Source organism: Loxodonta africana, chromosome 13 (assembly GCF_030014295.1).
Source record: "Loxodonta africana isolate mLoxAfr1 chromosome 13, mLoxAfr1.hap2, whole genome shotgun sequence".
In the NCBI taxonomy this organism is placed as follows: Eukaryota; Metazoa; Chordata; class Mammalia; order Proboscidea; family Elephantidae; genus Loxodonta; species Loxodonta africana.
The window spans coordinates 7,126,779-7,142,493 of record NC_087354.1 but is presented as its reverse complement, the minus strand read 5'-3'; the positions used below and the strand labels follow the sequence as shown (position 1 = coordinate 7,142,493).

General features: G+C 40.1%; 1 protein-coding gene across 7 annotated transcripts in view; it reads left to right on the top strand.

Annotated features, from left to right (window-relative positions):
- The window catches only part of HERC2 (HECT and RLD domain containing E3 ubiquitin protein ligase 2), a 317,707-nt gene that overhangs the window by 114,379 nt on the left and 187,613 nt on the right, over nucleotides 1-15,715 (top strand). For all 7 annotated transcript variants that reach the window (XM_064296194.1, XM_064296197.1, XM_064296198.1 and 4 more), the window contains 3 exons: nucleotides 5,219-5,419; nucleotides 9,904-10,132; nucleotides 10,225-10,349. In XM_064296194.1, coding sequence (XP_064152264.1) covers nucleotides 5,219-5,419; nucleotides 9,904-10,132; nucleotides 10,225-10,349 — 555 coding nt within the window. The remainder of the gene's footprint in view (nucleotides 1-5,218; nucleotides 5,420-9,903; nucleotides 10,133-10,224; nucleotides 10,350-15,715) is intronic.

The following is a 15,715-nucleotide window of genomic DNA, read 5'->3' as shown; positions in this document are numbered from 1 at the left end:
AAGACCCTTAACAAGGTGGGTTGACACAGAGGCTCCAACAATGAGCTCAAGCATAACAACGATTGTAAGGATGGCTCAGGACCGGGCAGTGTTTCGTTCTGTTGTGCATAGGGTCGCTATGAGTCGGAACTGACTCGACAGCACCTAACAACAACAACTAACAACACGGTCCAGCAGTCCCACTCCTTGGAATATATCCTGGAGAAATAAGAGCCTTTACACGAACAGGTACATGCACACCCATGTTCATTGCAGCACTGTTTACAATAGCAAAGACATGGAAGCAACCAAGGTACCTATCAACGGATGAATGGATAAATAAATCATGGTATATTCGCACAATGGAATACTACGCATTGATAAAGAACAGTGATGCATCTGTGAAGCATTTCATAACATGGAGGAACCTGGAAGGCATTATGCTGAGTGAAATTAGTCAGTTGCAAAAGGACAAATATTCTATAAGACCACTATTATAAGAACTTGAGAAATAGTTTAAACAGAGAGGAAAATACTCTTTGATGGTTACGAGACGGGGGAGGGAGGGAGGGAGGGAGAGGGATATTCACTAATTAGATAGTAGATAGAACTACTTTAGGTGACGGGAAAGGCAACACACAATACAGGTGAGGTTAGCACAAGTGGACTAAATCAAAAGCAAAGAAGTTCCCTGAATAAACTGAATGCTTCGAAGGCCAGCGTAGCAGGTGTAGTGGTTTGGGGACCATGATTTCAGGGGACATCTAAGTCAATTGGCATGATAAAATCTATTAAGAAAACATTCTGCATCGCACTTTGAAGAGTGGCGTCTGGGGTCTTAAACACTAGCAAGCAGCCATCTAAGATGCATCAATTGGTGTCAGCCCACCCAGGTCAAAGACAATGAGGAACACCAAGGACACAAGGTAATGATGAGCCCAAGAGACAGAAAGGGCCTCATAAACCAGAGACTACATCATCCTGAGACCAGAAGAACTAGATGGTGCCTGGCTACAACCGATGACTGCCCTGACAGGGAACACAACAGAGAATCCCTGAGGGAGCAGGAGAGCAGTGGGATACAGACCCCCCAAATTGTCATAAAAAGACCAGACTTAATGGTCTGACCGAGACTGGAAGGACCCTGGTGTTCATGGCCCCCAGACCTTCTGTTGGCCCAGGATAGGGACCATTCCCAAAGCCAACTCTTCAGAGAGGGATTGGACTGGACAATGGGTTGGAGAGGGATGCTGTTGAGGAGTGAGGTTCTTGGATCAGGTGGACACTTGAGACTGTGTTGGCATCTCCTGCCTGGAGGGGAGGTGAGAGGGTAGAGGGGGTTAGAAGCTGGCGAAATGGACACAAAAAGAGACAGTAGAGGGAGCAGTGGGCTGTCTCATTAGGGGGAGAGCAATTGGGAGTATATAGCAAGGTGTATAGAAGTTCTTGTGTGAGACTGGATTTGTAAACTTTCACTTAAAGCACTATAAAAATTAAAAAAAAAAAAAAAAAACATGGCTTGGGTCAGGTGCACCTTAGTCTTCAAGGTGACATCCTTGCTTTTCAACACTTTAAAGAGGTCTTCCGCAGCAGATTTGCCCAGCACGGGTATGTCTCTTGATTTCTTGACTGTTGCTTCTGTGGGTGTTGATTGTGAATCTGAGTAAAATGAAATCCTTGAGAACCTCAATTTTTCTCCATTTATTGTGATGTTTCTTATTGGTCCAGTTGTGAGAATTTTTGTTTTCTTTACGTTGAGGTGTAATATGTTCTGAAGACTGTGGTCTTTGATCTTTATTAGTAAGTGCTTCAAGTCCTCTTCACTTTCAGCAAGGAAGGTCGTGTTATCTGCATAACATAGGTCGTTAATGAGTCTTACTTTAATCCTGATGCCCTGTTCTTCTTCATATAGCCCAGCTTCTGGGATTATTTGCTCAGCATACAGATTGAATAGGTATGGTGAAAGAATACAACCCTGTCGCACAGCTTTCCTGACTTTAAACCAATCAGTATCCACTTGTTCTGTCCAAACAACTGCCTCTTGATCTAAGTAAAGGTTCCTCGTGAGCAGAATTAAGTGTTTTGGAATTCCCATTCTTTGCAATGTTATCCATAATTTGTTATGAACCACACAGTCGAATGCCTTTGCATAGTCAATAAAACACAGGTAAACATCCTTGTGGTATTCTCTGCTTTCAACCAGGATCCATCTGACATCAGCAGTGATATCCCTGGTTCCACGTCCTCTTCTGAAACTGGCCTGAATTTCTGGCAGTTCCTGATCTCAGGGAGAAAGTATTCAGTCTTTCCCCACTGAGTATGATATTAGGTGTGGGTTTTTTTATAGATGCTTTTTTATCAGATTACAGAAGCATCTTTTAATTCCTACTTTTTTGAGAATTTTTAACTTCAGTGGATATTGAATTTTGTTAAATGGTTTTTCTTTCTCAAATGATATGACTAAAGGGTTGTTTTTCGTTAGTCCGTTAATATGGTGGATTGCATTGACTGATATTTAAATATTGACCGAGCCTTGCATTACTGGGATAAACCCTCCTTGGTCATGGTGTATTATTATTTATATATATTGCGAAGTTTGATTTGCTAATACTTCGTTGAGAATTTTTTCGTCAGTGTTCATGAGGAATATTGGTTTGCAGTTTTTTTTTTCTTGTCCTGTCTTGTCATATTTTGGTATCAGGGTAAAGATAGCATCCTGTAAAGTGTCAGCAAGTGTTCTCTTTTGCTTTCTAGAAGAGATTGTGTAGAATTGGTGTTATTTCACTGTTAAGTGTTTGCTAGATTTCTCTTGTGAAACCAACTGGGCTGGAAGATTTCTTTCTCAGAAGGCGTGTAACCACGAATTCAGTTCCTTTAACCTAGGACTGAGGAGTCCCTGGGTGATGCTACAGTTAAGCACTTGACCACTAGCGAAAAGTTGGCAGTTCGAACTCACCCAGAGATGCCTCAGAAGATAGGCCTGGTGATATGATTTTGAAAGGTCTTGAAAATGGCCTTGAAAACACTGTGGGGAAATTCTGTTCTGCATACATGGAGTCACCATGAGTCAAAATTGACTTGAGGATAACAACAATATAGGACTATCCAGGTTATCTATTTCTTCTTGGGTGGGTTTTCCTGGTTTATGACATGGAAGGAGTTGCTTCATTTCACTAACATGGTCCAGTATTCCTGTGTATAAGTTTTCTCTTAGCAGTCCTTTACTAACCTTGTGAGGCCTGTGGGATCTGTAGTGATATCCCTTCTTTCATTTCTGATATTGGTAATTTGTGTCTTTTCTCTTTTTCAGTTTTGCTAGCGATTTATCAATTTTGTTGGTCTTTTTAAAGAACCAGCTTTTAGTTTCGTTAATTTCTCTGTCTTTCATTGATTTCTGCTCTTACATTTGTTTTTCTCCCCCCTCCCCCCAATCTTCCTTTGGGTTTACTTTGCTCTCTTTTTCTGGTTTCTTAAGGTGGAAGCTTAGAGAGAACACACTGTATTATTTCAGTTCTCCTAAATTTGTTGATATTTGTTTTATGAATTGTTTATGTTGTAGGATGTGTTCGGTCTTGTTCTGTGTGTGCTTAAAAAGCATACGTATCCTGCTCTTGTTTTGTGACTTGTACGGTAAACGGCAGTTAGATCTAGTTCAGTGTTCAGTTCTTCTAGATCCGCTCACTTTCTCTGTCTTCTTGTTTCGTTATTAGAAGGGGGGTGTTGGTTTTTCCAGCTATAATTGTGGATTTGTCCATTTTTCTTTTCATTTCTATCAGTTATTGCCTCGTGTATTTTGCAGCTCTGTTGTTACATTTAGTATTATTCTTTCTTCTTGGTAAATTGACTGCTTTTATCATTATGTAATGTCTCTCTTATCCTTGGGTCTTTTCCTTACTCTCAAGTCTGTTTTGTCCGATATTAATATAGCCACTCCAGTTTTCTTTTGATTAGTGTTTGTGTGGTATATGTTTTTCTATCATTTTACTTAAAAAATAAAACAAAAATCCTCAACTTTTTATTTTGAAATAATTATGTTTTTCTATCATTTTACTTAAAAAACAAAGCAAAATAAAAAAACCCAACTTTTTGTTTTGAAATAGCTACAGATTCACAGGATGTTGCAGAGGGAGTAATGAGAGGCCCTTTGTACCTTCACTGCCCCGGCTTCTCCCGTGGGTTATGTCCGACTCACTGGTTACATCACTTATCTATAAGTACAGCATCAGAACTAGGAAATTGATGTTGTATGTAGATGTGTATGATAATTCTCTGTCTTTTTGTCACATGTGTAGATTTCACGTAACTGCCGCCACGGCCGAGGGTGGTGTTCGGCTCTTTTTGGTCTACACTCCTTTTCTGCCTACTTGTTTTATCTGTTAGTAGGAGGGCAGTTTGGACATGTCTAATTGTGAATTTGTCCATTTCTTTTTTCACTTCTAATAGTTTTTGTTTCTGTTTGTTTTGTAGCTCTGTTGATAGATGCCTGTACACATGTAGGATTGTTCTGTTTTGTGTTTTGAGCCTTTTATCATTATGTAATATTTCTCTTTATCCCTGGCAGTTTTCCTTGCTTTGAAGTTTGCTTTGCCTAATATCGTTTAGCATTTTATTTAAAGTAGGTTTCTTGCAGACACCATATAGTTTGGTTTTGTTTTTTATCCATTCTGACAGTCTCTCTCTTTTTGTTGCTGTTTTTAGACCATATACTTTTAATTCTGTGTTGGATATACACCTACCATTTTATTATCTGATTTTTTTTTTCCCCACTGTTTTTCATTCTTTTGTCCTTCCCTGCCTTCTTTTGGGTTATTTGAGTAGTTCTTGGTGTTCCCCTGTTGTTTATTAGTTGAGTTGTTGTTTCTCTCTTTGTACAGTGTTTCAGTGATTAGTGTAGGTGTCACAGTACATCTCTAGCCCTTCACCGTCTGGGTATAGTTACTGTTGCATCACTACAAGTGGATCGTGAACTCACTGCCATTGGTGAACGTGCATTAATCATTTTTGAATGAAAAGATTTAAAAAACTTTTTTTCTGGGGAGTAGTGAATGGGAGAATATTGGGAGCTGATAGGATGTTGTTGAGACAGCCATGAAAGTACATATGCATTTGGGACGTTTTGTGGGTTAACAAGTTGTAATTCAAGGCGTCCTCATCATTCATAACAGTCTCCTGTGTGCTGTGGGACAGGCCAGAGTTGAATTTTGTAGATTCATTTTAGGTGTTTGTGTTTCTTCTGTAGAGTTTTGCTTGGTCGTCTTGTTCTGAGTGGTCCATTGGCCTCCGTGTCCCTTTTGTGGTGGACATATGCTCGATGACATTTGAGCAGCTGGATCTCCTACTGCGTCAAGTGAGCGAGGGGATGGACGGCACTGCTGATTGGCCCCCACCGCAAGAGAAGGAGTGCATGGCAGTGGCGATGCTGAACCTCCTACGACTTCAGGTATCGATGATTTCCTGTCCTCTCCCTGTTTTTTTTTTTTTTTTACCTTCTTTTTTATGAGTATCTGACACATTCACTGGGTGGAGCAAATGCTTCTACTCTGACACACAGGAGTCAGAATCAACTTGACAGAAGCTTGGTTTTGGAATCTGTCTGTGGCTCCCACAGTGAACATGGTTGGCTGCTGACTGAAAGACTGGCGGTTCGAATCTACCCAGGGGTGTCTTGGAAGAAGGGCCTGGCAGTTTAGAAAAATCAGCTGTTGAAAACCCTGTGGAGCACAGTCCTACTCTGACACACACATGGTTTGCCGTGAGTTGGAGTCAACTCAGTGGCAACTGTTTATTGGTTAGGTAGTTATAAGAATGATTATGCATATTGAAGAGTGAGGTTTAGTCTAAGTGAATTGCTAATGAAAATTTTGACATATTTTAAAATAAGTTTATGGTGGAGTAATGTGTTTATGGCTTAAAAAAGAACTGATTACTTCATGTTTACCCTGTATGTCAATGCCTGAGTGAAGGACGAGTGCCTGCGGATTGTGACATTTCTGATCTGATCAGCTTCTTGGCATTCATCAGGGGAATTAATCTTAAATTTTCTTGTGTTTGTCTATGGAGGAAAGGCTGATGAGAGAGACAGAGAGACTGGCTGGATGGGCTGGCCTGCTTTTCCCCTTTATCGTGAAAGCTTTATTCAGTAAACTTGGCTCCCTACAGAAACACCTTCACTTAATCTCGGTTTAGTTTTATGTCTTTTGTTAAGTATCAAACTAAGAAAGGCCACAAAAAAAAATTTTTTTTTTTGGTAAAAGTACAGCTAAAATCTGTGATCATTTTATTCTTTGTCCTTGGTAAAAAGGTCTTTGTAATAAAATCCCATAACTTACTGTCAGAAAAAAAGTTTCCTTTGACAAAGTAATTTCACTATGAGTCAGAATTGACTTGACAGCTTTGGGTTTATTACACAATGATTTCTGTGTAACCCATCATATGCCCCTGGTGGGCTGCCCCCCGCTCAGCTTCTAAACTGCACAGAAGTGAATGTCATGTCTAGTTATAATAAAGTAACAAAAATTTAGAGGGTGCTTAGCGTCCCCAGGAGTCGTCTTTGTGAACTAATTTCTTAGTTGCACCTGTGCTGTGGTGCCGTCATCATTCAGCCCCAGGTGTTGGTGGTTTTGCCGTGGTCTGAGGTGCTGGTGCTGCCATGAGCAGTGTGGTGGCGAGTAGCCACACTGTGCGTGCCTTAGTCATACACTTGGTGTCTTTTGGTCTGTATTTGGCTGGTAGCACATGTTATTCCATTTCTTTACTGTCAGTCTTTATAGGTCCTTATGTTTTAATTGTGTCTTTTTAAATTAGCTGGTATTGTATAGTCTTAAAATATCCAATCTGAGAGTGTTTATTCAATGGACGAATTTAACTCTTTTACAATTATTTTGATTATTAATGTGTTTGAATTTGTCTGAGATACATTAAACCTAGATTTTCTTTTCCACCTTCAGCATCGTAATTGTCAGGCCTTCTACCATATTACATTAGATTCAAGGCACACTGCTCCCAATTGCAGTTTGTAAGATACATTCTGATTTTAGAGGTGTTAAAACTTGAAGAAAAAAAAAAAGGTGTCTCTTAGATTGGTGAGATGTAGTAATATTTTTTAACTTCCTCCCGATCAGTTATTCTCATCATCGTACACCTCAGTTTTCTGGAGGCCATATTTAGGGATACTGTCTTTTTTTCACCAGTTTGTTTTCTCACTGTTGCTTACATCACACTCCCCCCTGGGAGTGTTCTTGCTGAGATACCTCCTTCCTTTAGTTTCTTCATCGAAGTAGGTGAGTAGGAAAGTGAAAACTGTTAACTTCAACCTCTCAGAGTAATTTAGTGATACTTAGCTTTTTAGGTTACCCGTTTTTTTATTAGCACTTTGAAGATACTAGTCGGTTGTCTCTAGACCTTTATTGTTGCTGACAAGAAATGTTGTATTAGTGTAATTGTTTCTTTGTAGCTAATTTGTCTTTCTCTTTGGTGGCCTTTCAGAGTTTTCTTTCTTTTGTAATTTTAATTAGGCATGGATTTATTTTTGTTTGTGTGACTTGGGGTTATGTCTTCTTATTCAATCTGAGATTTCATATCTTTGTTAAGTTTTGAAAAATCTTCATCATTATACAATTGAAATTGTTCTCCCCCTTTTACCTAGTTTTTCCCTGTAGAACTCTGATTAAACATATGTTGAGCTTTCTTATTTTATCTTCTAAGTGTCACAGCTTTGATATTTTTAAATCTCTTTATGCTTTTTACTGCTTATCTCTTTATCTTTCAGTTCTGCCTTCTGGATGATTTGCTCAGCTCTCGCTTTCAATTCACAAATTCTTCCTTTAGCCGAACGCACCATATTGTTGAATTTACTCCCTTATTTAAGAAGTACATAATGACCACTTTTATAAGTGTTTTACAAGTATTAACTCATTGAATCCATGTAACAGCCCTATTAAAGATGAGAACCTCAATTTTTTAATGTATAAGATATAATAGATACATAAAATTTACCATGTTAACCATTTTTAAGTGTACAGTTCAGTGGCATTAATTACATTTACAAAGTTGTGCAATTATCCCAATTGTTTCCAAAACTTTTTCATTGTTCCAAATAGAAACTTAGTACCACTGAAGCAGTAACTTTCCCTTGCCCTCTTCCTGCCAGCCCCTGGTAACCACTGGTCTACTTTGGTCTCTGTGCCTTTGCCTATTCTAGATATTTTGTAGGAACCTCTGTGTTAATTGTACAAAGGAGGAAGCATAGAGGTGTTAGGTGATGTACCCTCTACATGTAGAATCCGGATTCAAATCTGGAGTTCAGGTTCTTCCCACCTCTGTTTTGAGGTTTTTATTTCCACACTGTATTTCTCATTTCCAGGGTATATATTTGGGTCTTTTTCAAAATGTTTATCCTGCTTTATGATGTTCTTGTCTTCTGGGTTCTGTCCTTCCTTGATCTCTAAGATTTTATTTATCCATTCCAGTTATTTGTTGCCCTCTCTTGGGGTGTCCATAGTTCTTTTTTTTTCTGTCTGCAGACTCTCCCTTATGGTGCCTTGTCACTTTTGACTGGGAGGCCACTTGCAGGGGAAGTTTGCTCAGGGTGTCCCTTTGCCATTGCCTGTGAAGGAGGCCCTACAAGGGCAGTTTTGCATTTGCGTCTTGGAAGTTCTGTGGGTCTCTCAGGCTCTGATGGGTTTTGGTGTTCACTCTTGACTAGTGATCTCAATACCTTAAGTGGGTAGTATAAACTTGATTTCTTGTTTACTCATGGGGCAAGCTGGTCTCTGATTTCTCTTGAGTTTCATTCTACCCAAACCCTTTGGCAAATTAGTCCACCTGTGTCATTTCCTGAGCTGGTGGGCAGTTTGTGCCATTCCTGGGGGACTCAACAGGTGAGTGTTCTTTAATGGCTTCTGGCTTTCTGCAGGAAGCTGAGGTTCAGGGTGTGTTGTCTGGGACAGTTTGGAGTCGGCCCCCCCACCCCCGCCCCGTTCCCACTCTGGATATTGGTCTCAAGCCCAAAGGCTTTGATTTGCTTTCAGAGCCCAGGACCCTATTGGCTCCTGTCTTTTGCTCTTGAAGATTTCCCTTGAATACTCCCAGTATGGCTGTAGAATTTGTTAAAGGTTTTGATTATATTACATACACTGTTTCTCTGGAGGTGGGGCTGAGGTGGCTGTTTCCACGTGGTTGTGGCCTCTGTTGATCTTGAGCTTTTCCATATACGGACTTATAGTTGGGTTAAGAACCGTTCTTCTTAGAAAATACCATATCATGGGTTTTCAACTACTGTGGGTAAAATTATTTTAGTCCAGTATGTGTGTGTGTGTGTGTACGTACGTGTATATATATAGATACAGATATCTGCATGTAGATATATACATATAACCCATATTTTTACACAGATAATGCACGCCTTCTGTGTTTGTTTGCCCGCTCTGCCCCTGCCCTCTGAGCCTCCTTTTCAAGCGCTGCCAGGCCAATCATCTTACATGTGTTGCTCTAAAAAGAAAGTAGCAAAGCACGCTTAGGAGAACACCTCACAGGGGGAGGGCGCGGCTGGCAAACAAATGCAGAAGGCGTGAGTTCTTTGCTTAATAATACTGTGCGCGTGTGTGCGTGCGTGCACGTGTGCGGTATATGTGGGGCCCTGGTGGCACATGGTTAAGAGCTTGGCTGCTAACTAAAAGATCGGCAGTTGGAGTCTACCAGCTGCTCCATGGAAGCCCTATGGGACAGTTCTGTTCTGTCCTTTAGGGTCGCTGTGAGTCAGAATTGACTTGATGGCAACAGGTTTTATATTATATGTATATCTGAGAAGCACTTCTTTGTGTAAATTAATACCTCAAATTAAGTTTAATTCAAATCTTTGTTAAAGATTTTTAAATTCACTAATTTTTAGTAGTTCTAAAGTGAAAATTGTTTTTCTCCTTTCAGTTGCATGCTGCCATTAGTCACCAGGTTGACCCAGAATTCCTTGGTTTAGGTCTGGGCAGTGTCCTCCTGAATAGCTTGAAGCAGACTGTGGTGACCCTGGCCAGCAGCGCGGGCGTCCTGACTACTGTGCAGGCAGCAGCTCAGGCGGTGCTGCAGAGCGGGTGGTCGGTGCTCCTGCCCACTGCGGAGGAGCGGGCTCGGGCACTCTCGGCGCTTTTGCCCTGTGCAGGTGAGCGTGGAGAGAAGTGGCTGTGTGTGGGTGGGAGTGCTAAGAGGGGGTGGTGCTTGATTCAGATTGTCACAACACTTTTCCCTTGTCAGTTTCAGGCAATGAAGTGAACATAAGCCCAGGTCGTCGATTCATGATTGATCTTCTGGTGGGCAGCCTCATGGCCGACGGAGGGTTAGAATCTGCCTTAAATGCCGCCATTACTGCTGAGATCCAGGTGTGGCCCTGGGAGTGCTGGTTAACTGGTTGGGGCTGTTCACTTATCAGTGAGATGAGGTTTAAAACACCACACATAATATATGTGAAGATGTAACTTCATGTCAGAATCGTTTAAAAAAAAAAAAACAACTAAAACTCAAACCTGAGTAACATCCAGGTGTTCTTTTTAATTAACACTCTTAGTAATTAAAAAAAATTGTCTGATAGAATGTACTCACTTGAAGTGCCTGTTTCAGTGAGCCCGACAAATACCCTATTTGTTGTATGGAGCATTCGTGCCGCCTCAGAAGGTGCCTTGTGCCCTTGTCTCCATCAGCTATTGGTGAATTTTCCCTGTTCTAGAATTTAATATAAATGGAATCATATGTATATACTCCTGTGCCTGCTTTCTTTGCCCGAGATGATGGTTTTCAGACTCGTCCATGTTGTTGCGTATATCGTTCCTTTGTTTTTATTGCTAGGAGCGTTCTTTGTGTGGTTATAGCACGATTTGTTCATCCGTTCTCCTGTTGATAGACGTTTGGATTGTTTTCGGGTTTTTACTGTATAAAGCTACTGTGATCATTCTGTATATAAGTCTCTTGTTGAACATATGTTTATCTCTTGGGTCAGTCCTTAGGAGTGGAATTTGCTGAGCCCTAGGGTGCGTGTCCCTGTGGCATTGTTTTCAGTTATGTGTATTTCCATCTCTTCACCCATCAGGATGTCAGGTTCTCCTCTACTGAATATTCTGCTGTTGTGCCCATTTTGTTCTGTTGCTTTGAGAGAGTCTGTCATATGGAAAGGGAGCCATTTTTTTTTTTTCTTTCACAACCACCTATTTTTACCATTTAGGTGTTCGATATTTTTACTGCTATAAATAATTTTTTCATTATATTCTTGTAGATATGTAAGTAATTGAGTACAAAAATTATTATTACGAAAAAGATCTAGAAATGGAATTGTTCGGTCAAAAGCATGCATATTTTAAGCTTTCTGAGACATGTTGCCTTCTTATCCTTAGGAAAGTTTGCACCAGCATCACTCCCACCGCTGAGTTCATGAGGGTCTTTATTCCCAGACTCATTGAACTGCTGGAGGGCACTACTGGTGTTCAGACTATTCTGGTTTTTGCCCATAGAAAATAAGGCCCAGAAGGAAGGAACTTTGTTTACTTTTCATGGTAAATTCAGTTGCTAGAAAAATGCTTGGTACATAGTAGGTCCTCAGGAATTTTGGTTTCATTTGACTAGAAAAAGATAGAATCTTTTTTATTTCTGTAAGGCTGGTAGTAATGTTCCCTCTTTCATTACTGATTTTCGGTATTTGTGTTAATTGCAGTGGTAGGGTTAGGAGGTACATGTCAACGAGGAAGATGTTAAAAGATTGGTAAAGTCAAAGGGTGAGGTGACATTCAAGGCCAGCAGATTGTGAGGTTGAAAAATGGTGTCAAAGCTGTGTAAAGCCCTCTTGGACAAGCCACAAAATTATTATAGGAGGAAGAACAAAAACTAGAACAATTGACTAAAGAGGTGTGGCAAGGCAGTCTTCTAACACTTTGCCCATCGGTCAGGGACGAGAGGTGGCATTTTGTCAGCTGAACGCATTGAAGTAGAGTCTCACATGCAGACATAGAAGGAAGACAGTAATCCAGGCTGAATCCCTGGAGTGACTTGGCACATCTTTGCATCTCCTCACTTACCGTCGTAATGTGTAGAATCCTCTCTCTCTCTTTTTTTAATTTGCTTAAACCTTTATTAACTTTTTATTTTGTCATAATTTTAGTCTTACAGAAAAGTTACAAAAATAGTACAATGTTCTCATACACTTTTCATCCAGCTTCCCCTAATATTAACATTTCGCATAGTTGTAGTGCATTGATTTAAGAAATTAACATTGGGACATTGCTATTGACGTATACACTATATTTGGATTTCACCACCTTTTCCACTAATGTCCCTTTTGTTTCTAGGAACCATTCTAGGAACCCACATTGCATTTAATCATCATGTCTCAGTCTCTTTCTCTCTTTTTTTAAAAGTATTTTATTATGTTTTCAGTGAAGGTTTACACAACAGTTGAGGTTCCCATTCAACAGTTTCCACCCATTGGTTACGTTCGTCACAATATGTAAACATTCTCATTATTTCTGTTCTGGTTATTCTGTTTCCATTAATCTAGTTTCCCTGTCCCCTTACAAACTCATCTTTGTTTAAAAGTAATTGTTGACCATTTGGTCTCATACAGGTGATTTTTTAAAGGAGTCACTACTTATGGGTGAGATTTATTTGTCCTGTAGGCTGGTTTCTTCTTTGAGTCTTCTTTCCTTCTTTCTCTTTTGCTCGGGATGAGTACCCACCCACCCACCACTGCCATCGAGTCAATTCTGACTCATAGTGACCCTATAGGACAGAGTAGAACTGCCCCATAGAGTTTCCAAGGAGCGCCTGGCGGATTTGAACTGCCGACCTCTTGGTTAGCAGCCGTAGCACTTTACCACTACCCCACCAGGATTTCCAAAAGTGGAAGCACTGGGTATCGAACCCCAGGACCTCGCGCATGCTAAGTGCGCGCTCTGCCGCTGGGCTGTACCCCTGGTTCCGGATGAGTGGAGACTAGTAATTGTATCTTATGCGTTCACTCGCAAGCTTATGAGACTGCAGATACTCCTCCTAAAGTAGCATGTAGAACATAACTTCATGAATTATATTATGCCAGTTGACTGAGATATCCCACAAGACTATGGTCCTCATCCTTCAAACTCAGGCATCCAGTTCCGTGAGGTGTTTAGTTACGTCTAAGAAGCATCCGTAACTGTGCCCCCATTTGCTTTGTTATATATATGAATATATTTTTGTACAGCCACATGTACATATATGTATACACACACACACACACACACACACACCCCTATACACATATGGCATAGTGGTTAAGAGTTTGGCTGTCAACAAAAGGTTGGCAGTTCGAATCTACCAGCTGCCCCTTGGAAACCCTATGAGGCGGTTTTAGTCTGTGCTGTAGGGTCGCTGGAAGCCTTGGTGGTGTAGTGGTTAAGAGCTACGGCTGCTGAACAAAATGTTTGCAGTTCAGATCCACCAGGTGCTCCTTGGAAACCCTATGGGGCAGTTCTGCTCTGTCCTGTAGGGTTCCTATGAGTTGGAATCAACTTGACGGCAATGGTTTTTTTTTTTAAGTGGGTTCTCTATGAGTCAGAATCAATTCCACGGCAACGGGTTATACACATATGCCAACATACGTGCATATATATCTGCACGTATTTTTTAGTTGTTTTTGCTATTGATTCAAAATTATATATGCCATAACTATTGCCAACAGGTCCTTTTTTCTTGTGTGCTTTTTGTGACATCGTTTACCTTTATCAAGCTATGTACACTTCACCCTCATTTGGTGTTACTTTGCCCATCACCAAAAATACCAAGTGTCTACCATCTAGGGAGTGAATTCCTCCCTTTCCTTCTCTATCCCTGGTGACCACTAATGGACATTAGTTTCTGTATGTTTACTTGTTCGTGTCATTTCATAAAAATGGGAACATACAATATTTTTCTGTGATTGATTTATTTGGCTCAACATAATGTCCTCCAGGTTCATCCAGGTTCCAAGATGTTTTGGGAACTCATTTTTCTGTATCACTGAGTAGTATTCCATCCTAGTGTGTACCTACCACATTTTACTTACCCTTCATCTGTTGGTAGAACTTAGGTTGTTTCCATCTTTTTGCTTTTGTGACTAGTGAGTGCTGCGATGAACGTAGGTGGTGTGCATGTGACTGTCTGTGTCACTTCTGTTAGATCCCTAGTGTATATTATATACTTAGGAGTAGTGGAAGTTGGAATCAATTAGATGGCAGGGAGTTTTTTTTTTAAATGGCAGCTCTACTTCTAGTTTTTTGAGAAAATGCCTGACTGTTTTCCCCAATAGCTGTACCATTTTGCATTTCCACCGGCAGTGGATGCGGGCTCCAATTTCTCCACATCCCCTCTAACACTTACTTTTCATTTTTTTTTTTTGCTGTTCTAGTGGGAGTGAAATGGTATCTCACTGTGGTTTTGATTTACATTTCTCTGATGGCTGGTGATGTTGACCGTGTGTTCATGTTTTTGTTGTCCACTAGACTGTCCTTTTTGGTGAAGTGTTTATGTCCTTTGCCCACTTTTTGATTGGATTATTTGTCTTGTTGATGTTAAGCTGTAGAAGTTTTCTATGTATTTTAGATATTAGACCCTTATTAACTACATCATTTGTGAAGATTTTTTCCCAGTCTGAGGTTGTCCCTTTACTCCTTTGATAAAGTCTTTTGATGAACATAAGTATTTAACTTCTATGAGGTCCGAGTCGCCTACTTTGCTTTCTGTTGCTCGTGCATTCGTTGTCATGTTTGATAATCTATCATTGCAAAAAAAAAAAAAAATTAGTTTCCAAAGTTGTGTTCCTGTATTTTCTTCTAAGAACTTTATGATTTTAGAGTTAACATTTAGGTTCTCCTTTGTCTCTTCAAATTCCTTAGTCTTCCCTTGTTTTTTACAGCCTTGATATTTTTTAAGAGTACTGGGTGATTATTTTGTAGAGTCTGCCTTAATTTGAATTTATCTATTAGATTGCAGTTGCATTTCTCATCAGAGAGCCAGAGGTGATCGGCCTCTCAGGGCGTCATCAGGGGGTACAAGATGGTTGTTGTATGTGTGATTAATGTTTGTGTTGATCTTGATCATTTGGTTAAGGAAGTATGTGCCAGAATTATCCACTGTAAAGATACTGTCTTTTCCTTTGTAATTAGGAAATATCTTGAGGGAGATGCTTTTAGACTACACATAGATCCTGTTTCTACTTAAACTTTTGCCCATTGATTTAGCATCCAACAATGAATTTTGTGTACCACCGTTATTATTGCGATGTTCTAATAAGGATTATAGCTTCTAAAATATTACCATTATTGTCATACATACACATATGCAGAGAGACGTTGTTGTTAGTTGCCATCAAGCCAGTTCCAACTCTGTCAATCCTCTTGTGTTACATAGTAGAGTTGCTCCATAGGGTTTTCATGGCAGTGATCTTAACAGAAGCAGATTGCCAGACCTGTCTTTTGTGGTAGCACTGAGTGAGTTTGAACATAAATTTAGGCTAGTAGTTGAGTGCAAACTCTTTGTGCCACATAGGGACTGTCTCATTGCTTCTAACATATTGAAATTCTTCTGTAAGGAAGAGCCGTCCCATCTCCCCTGTTTATTTATTTAGTCATTTATATCAGCAAAGACTCATCAATATTTATTTTCTGGATTATAATCCAATACTAATGTTTATTTTGTTACTCAAAGTGTTCTAGATTTGGCCATTGGGAGCTCCTTCCTGTTGACCCCT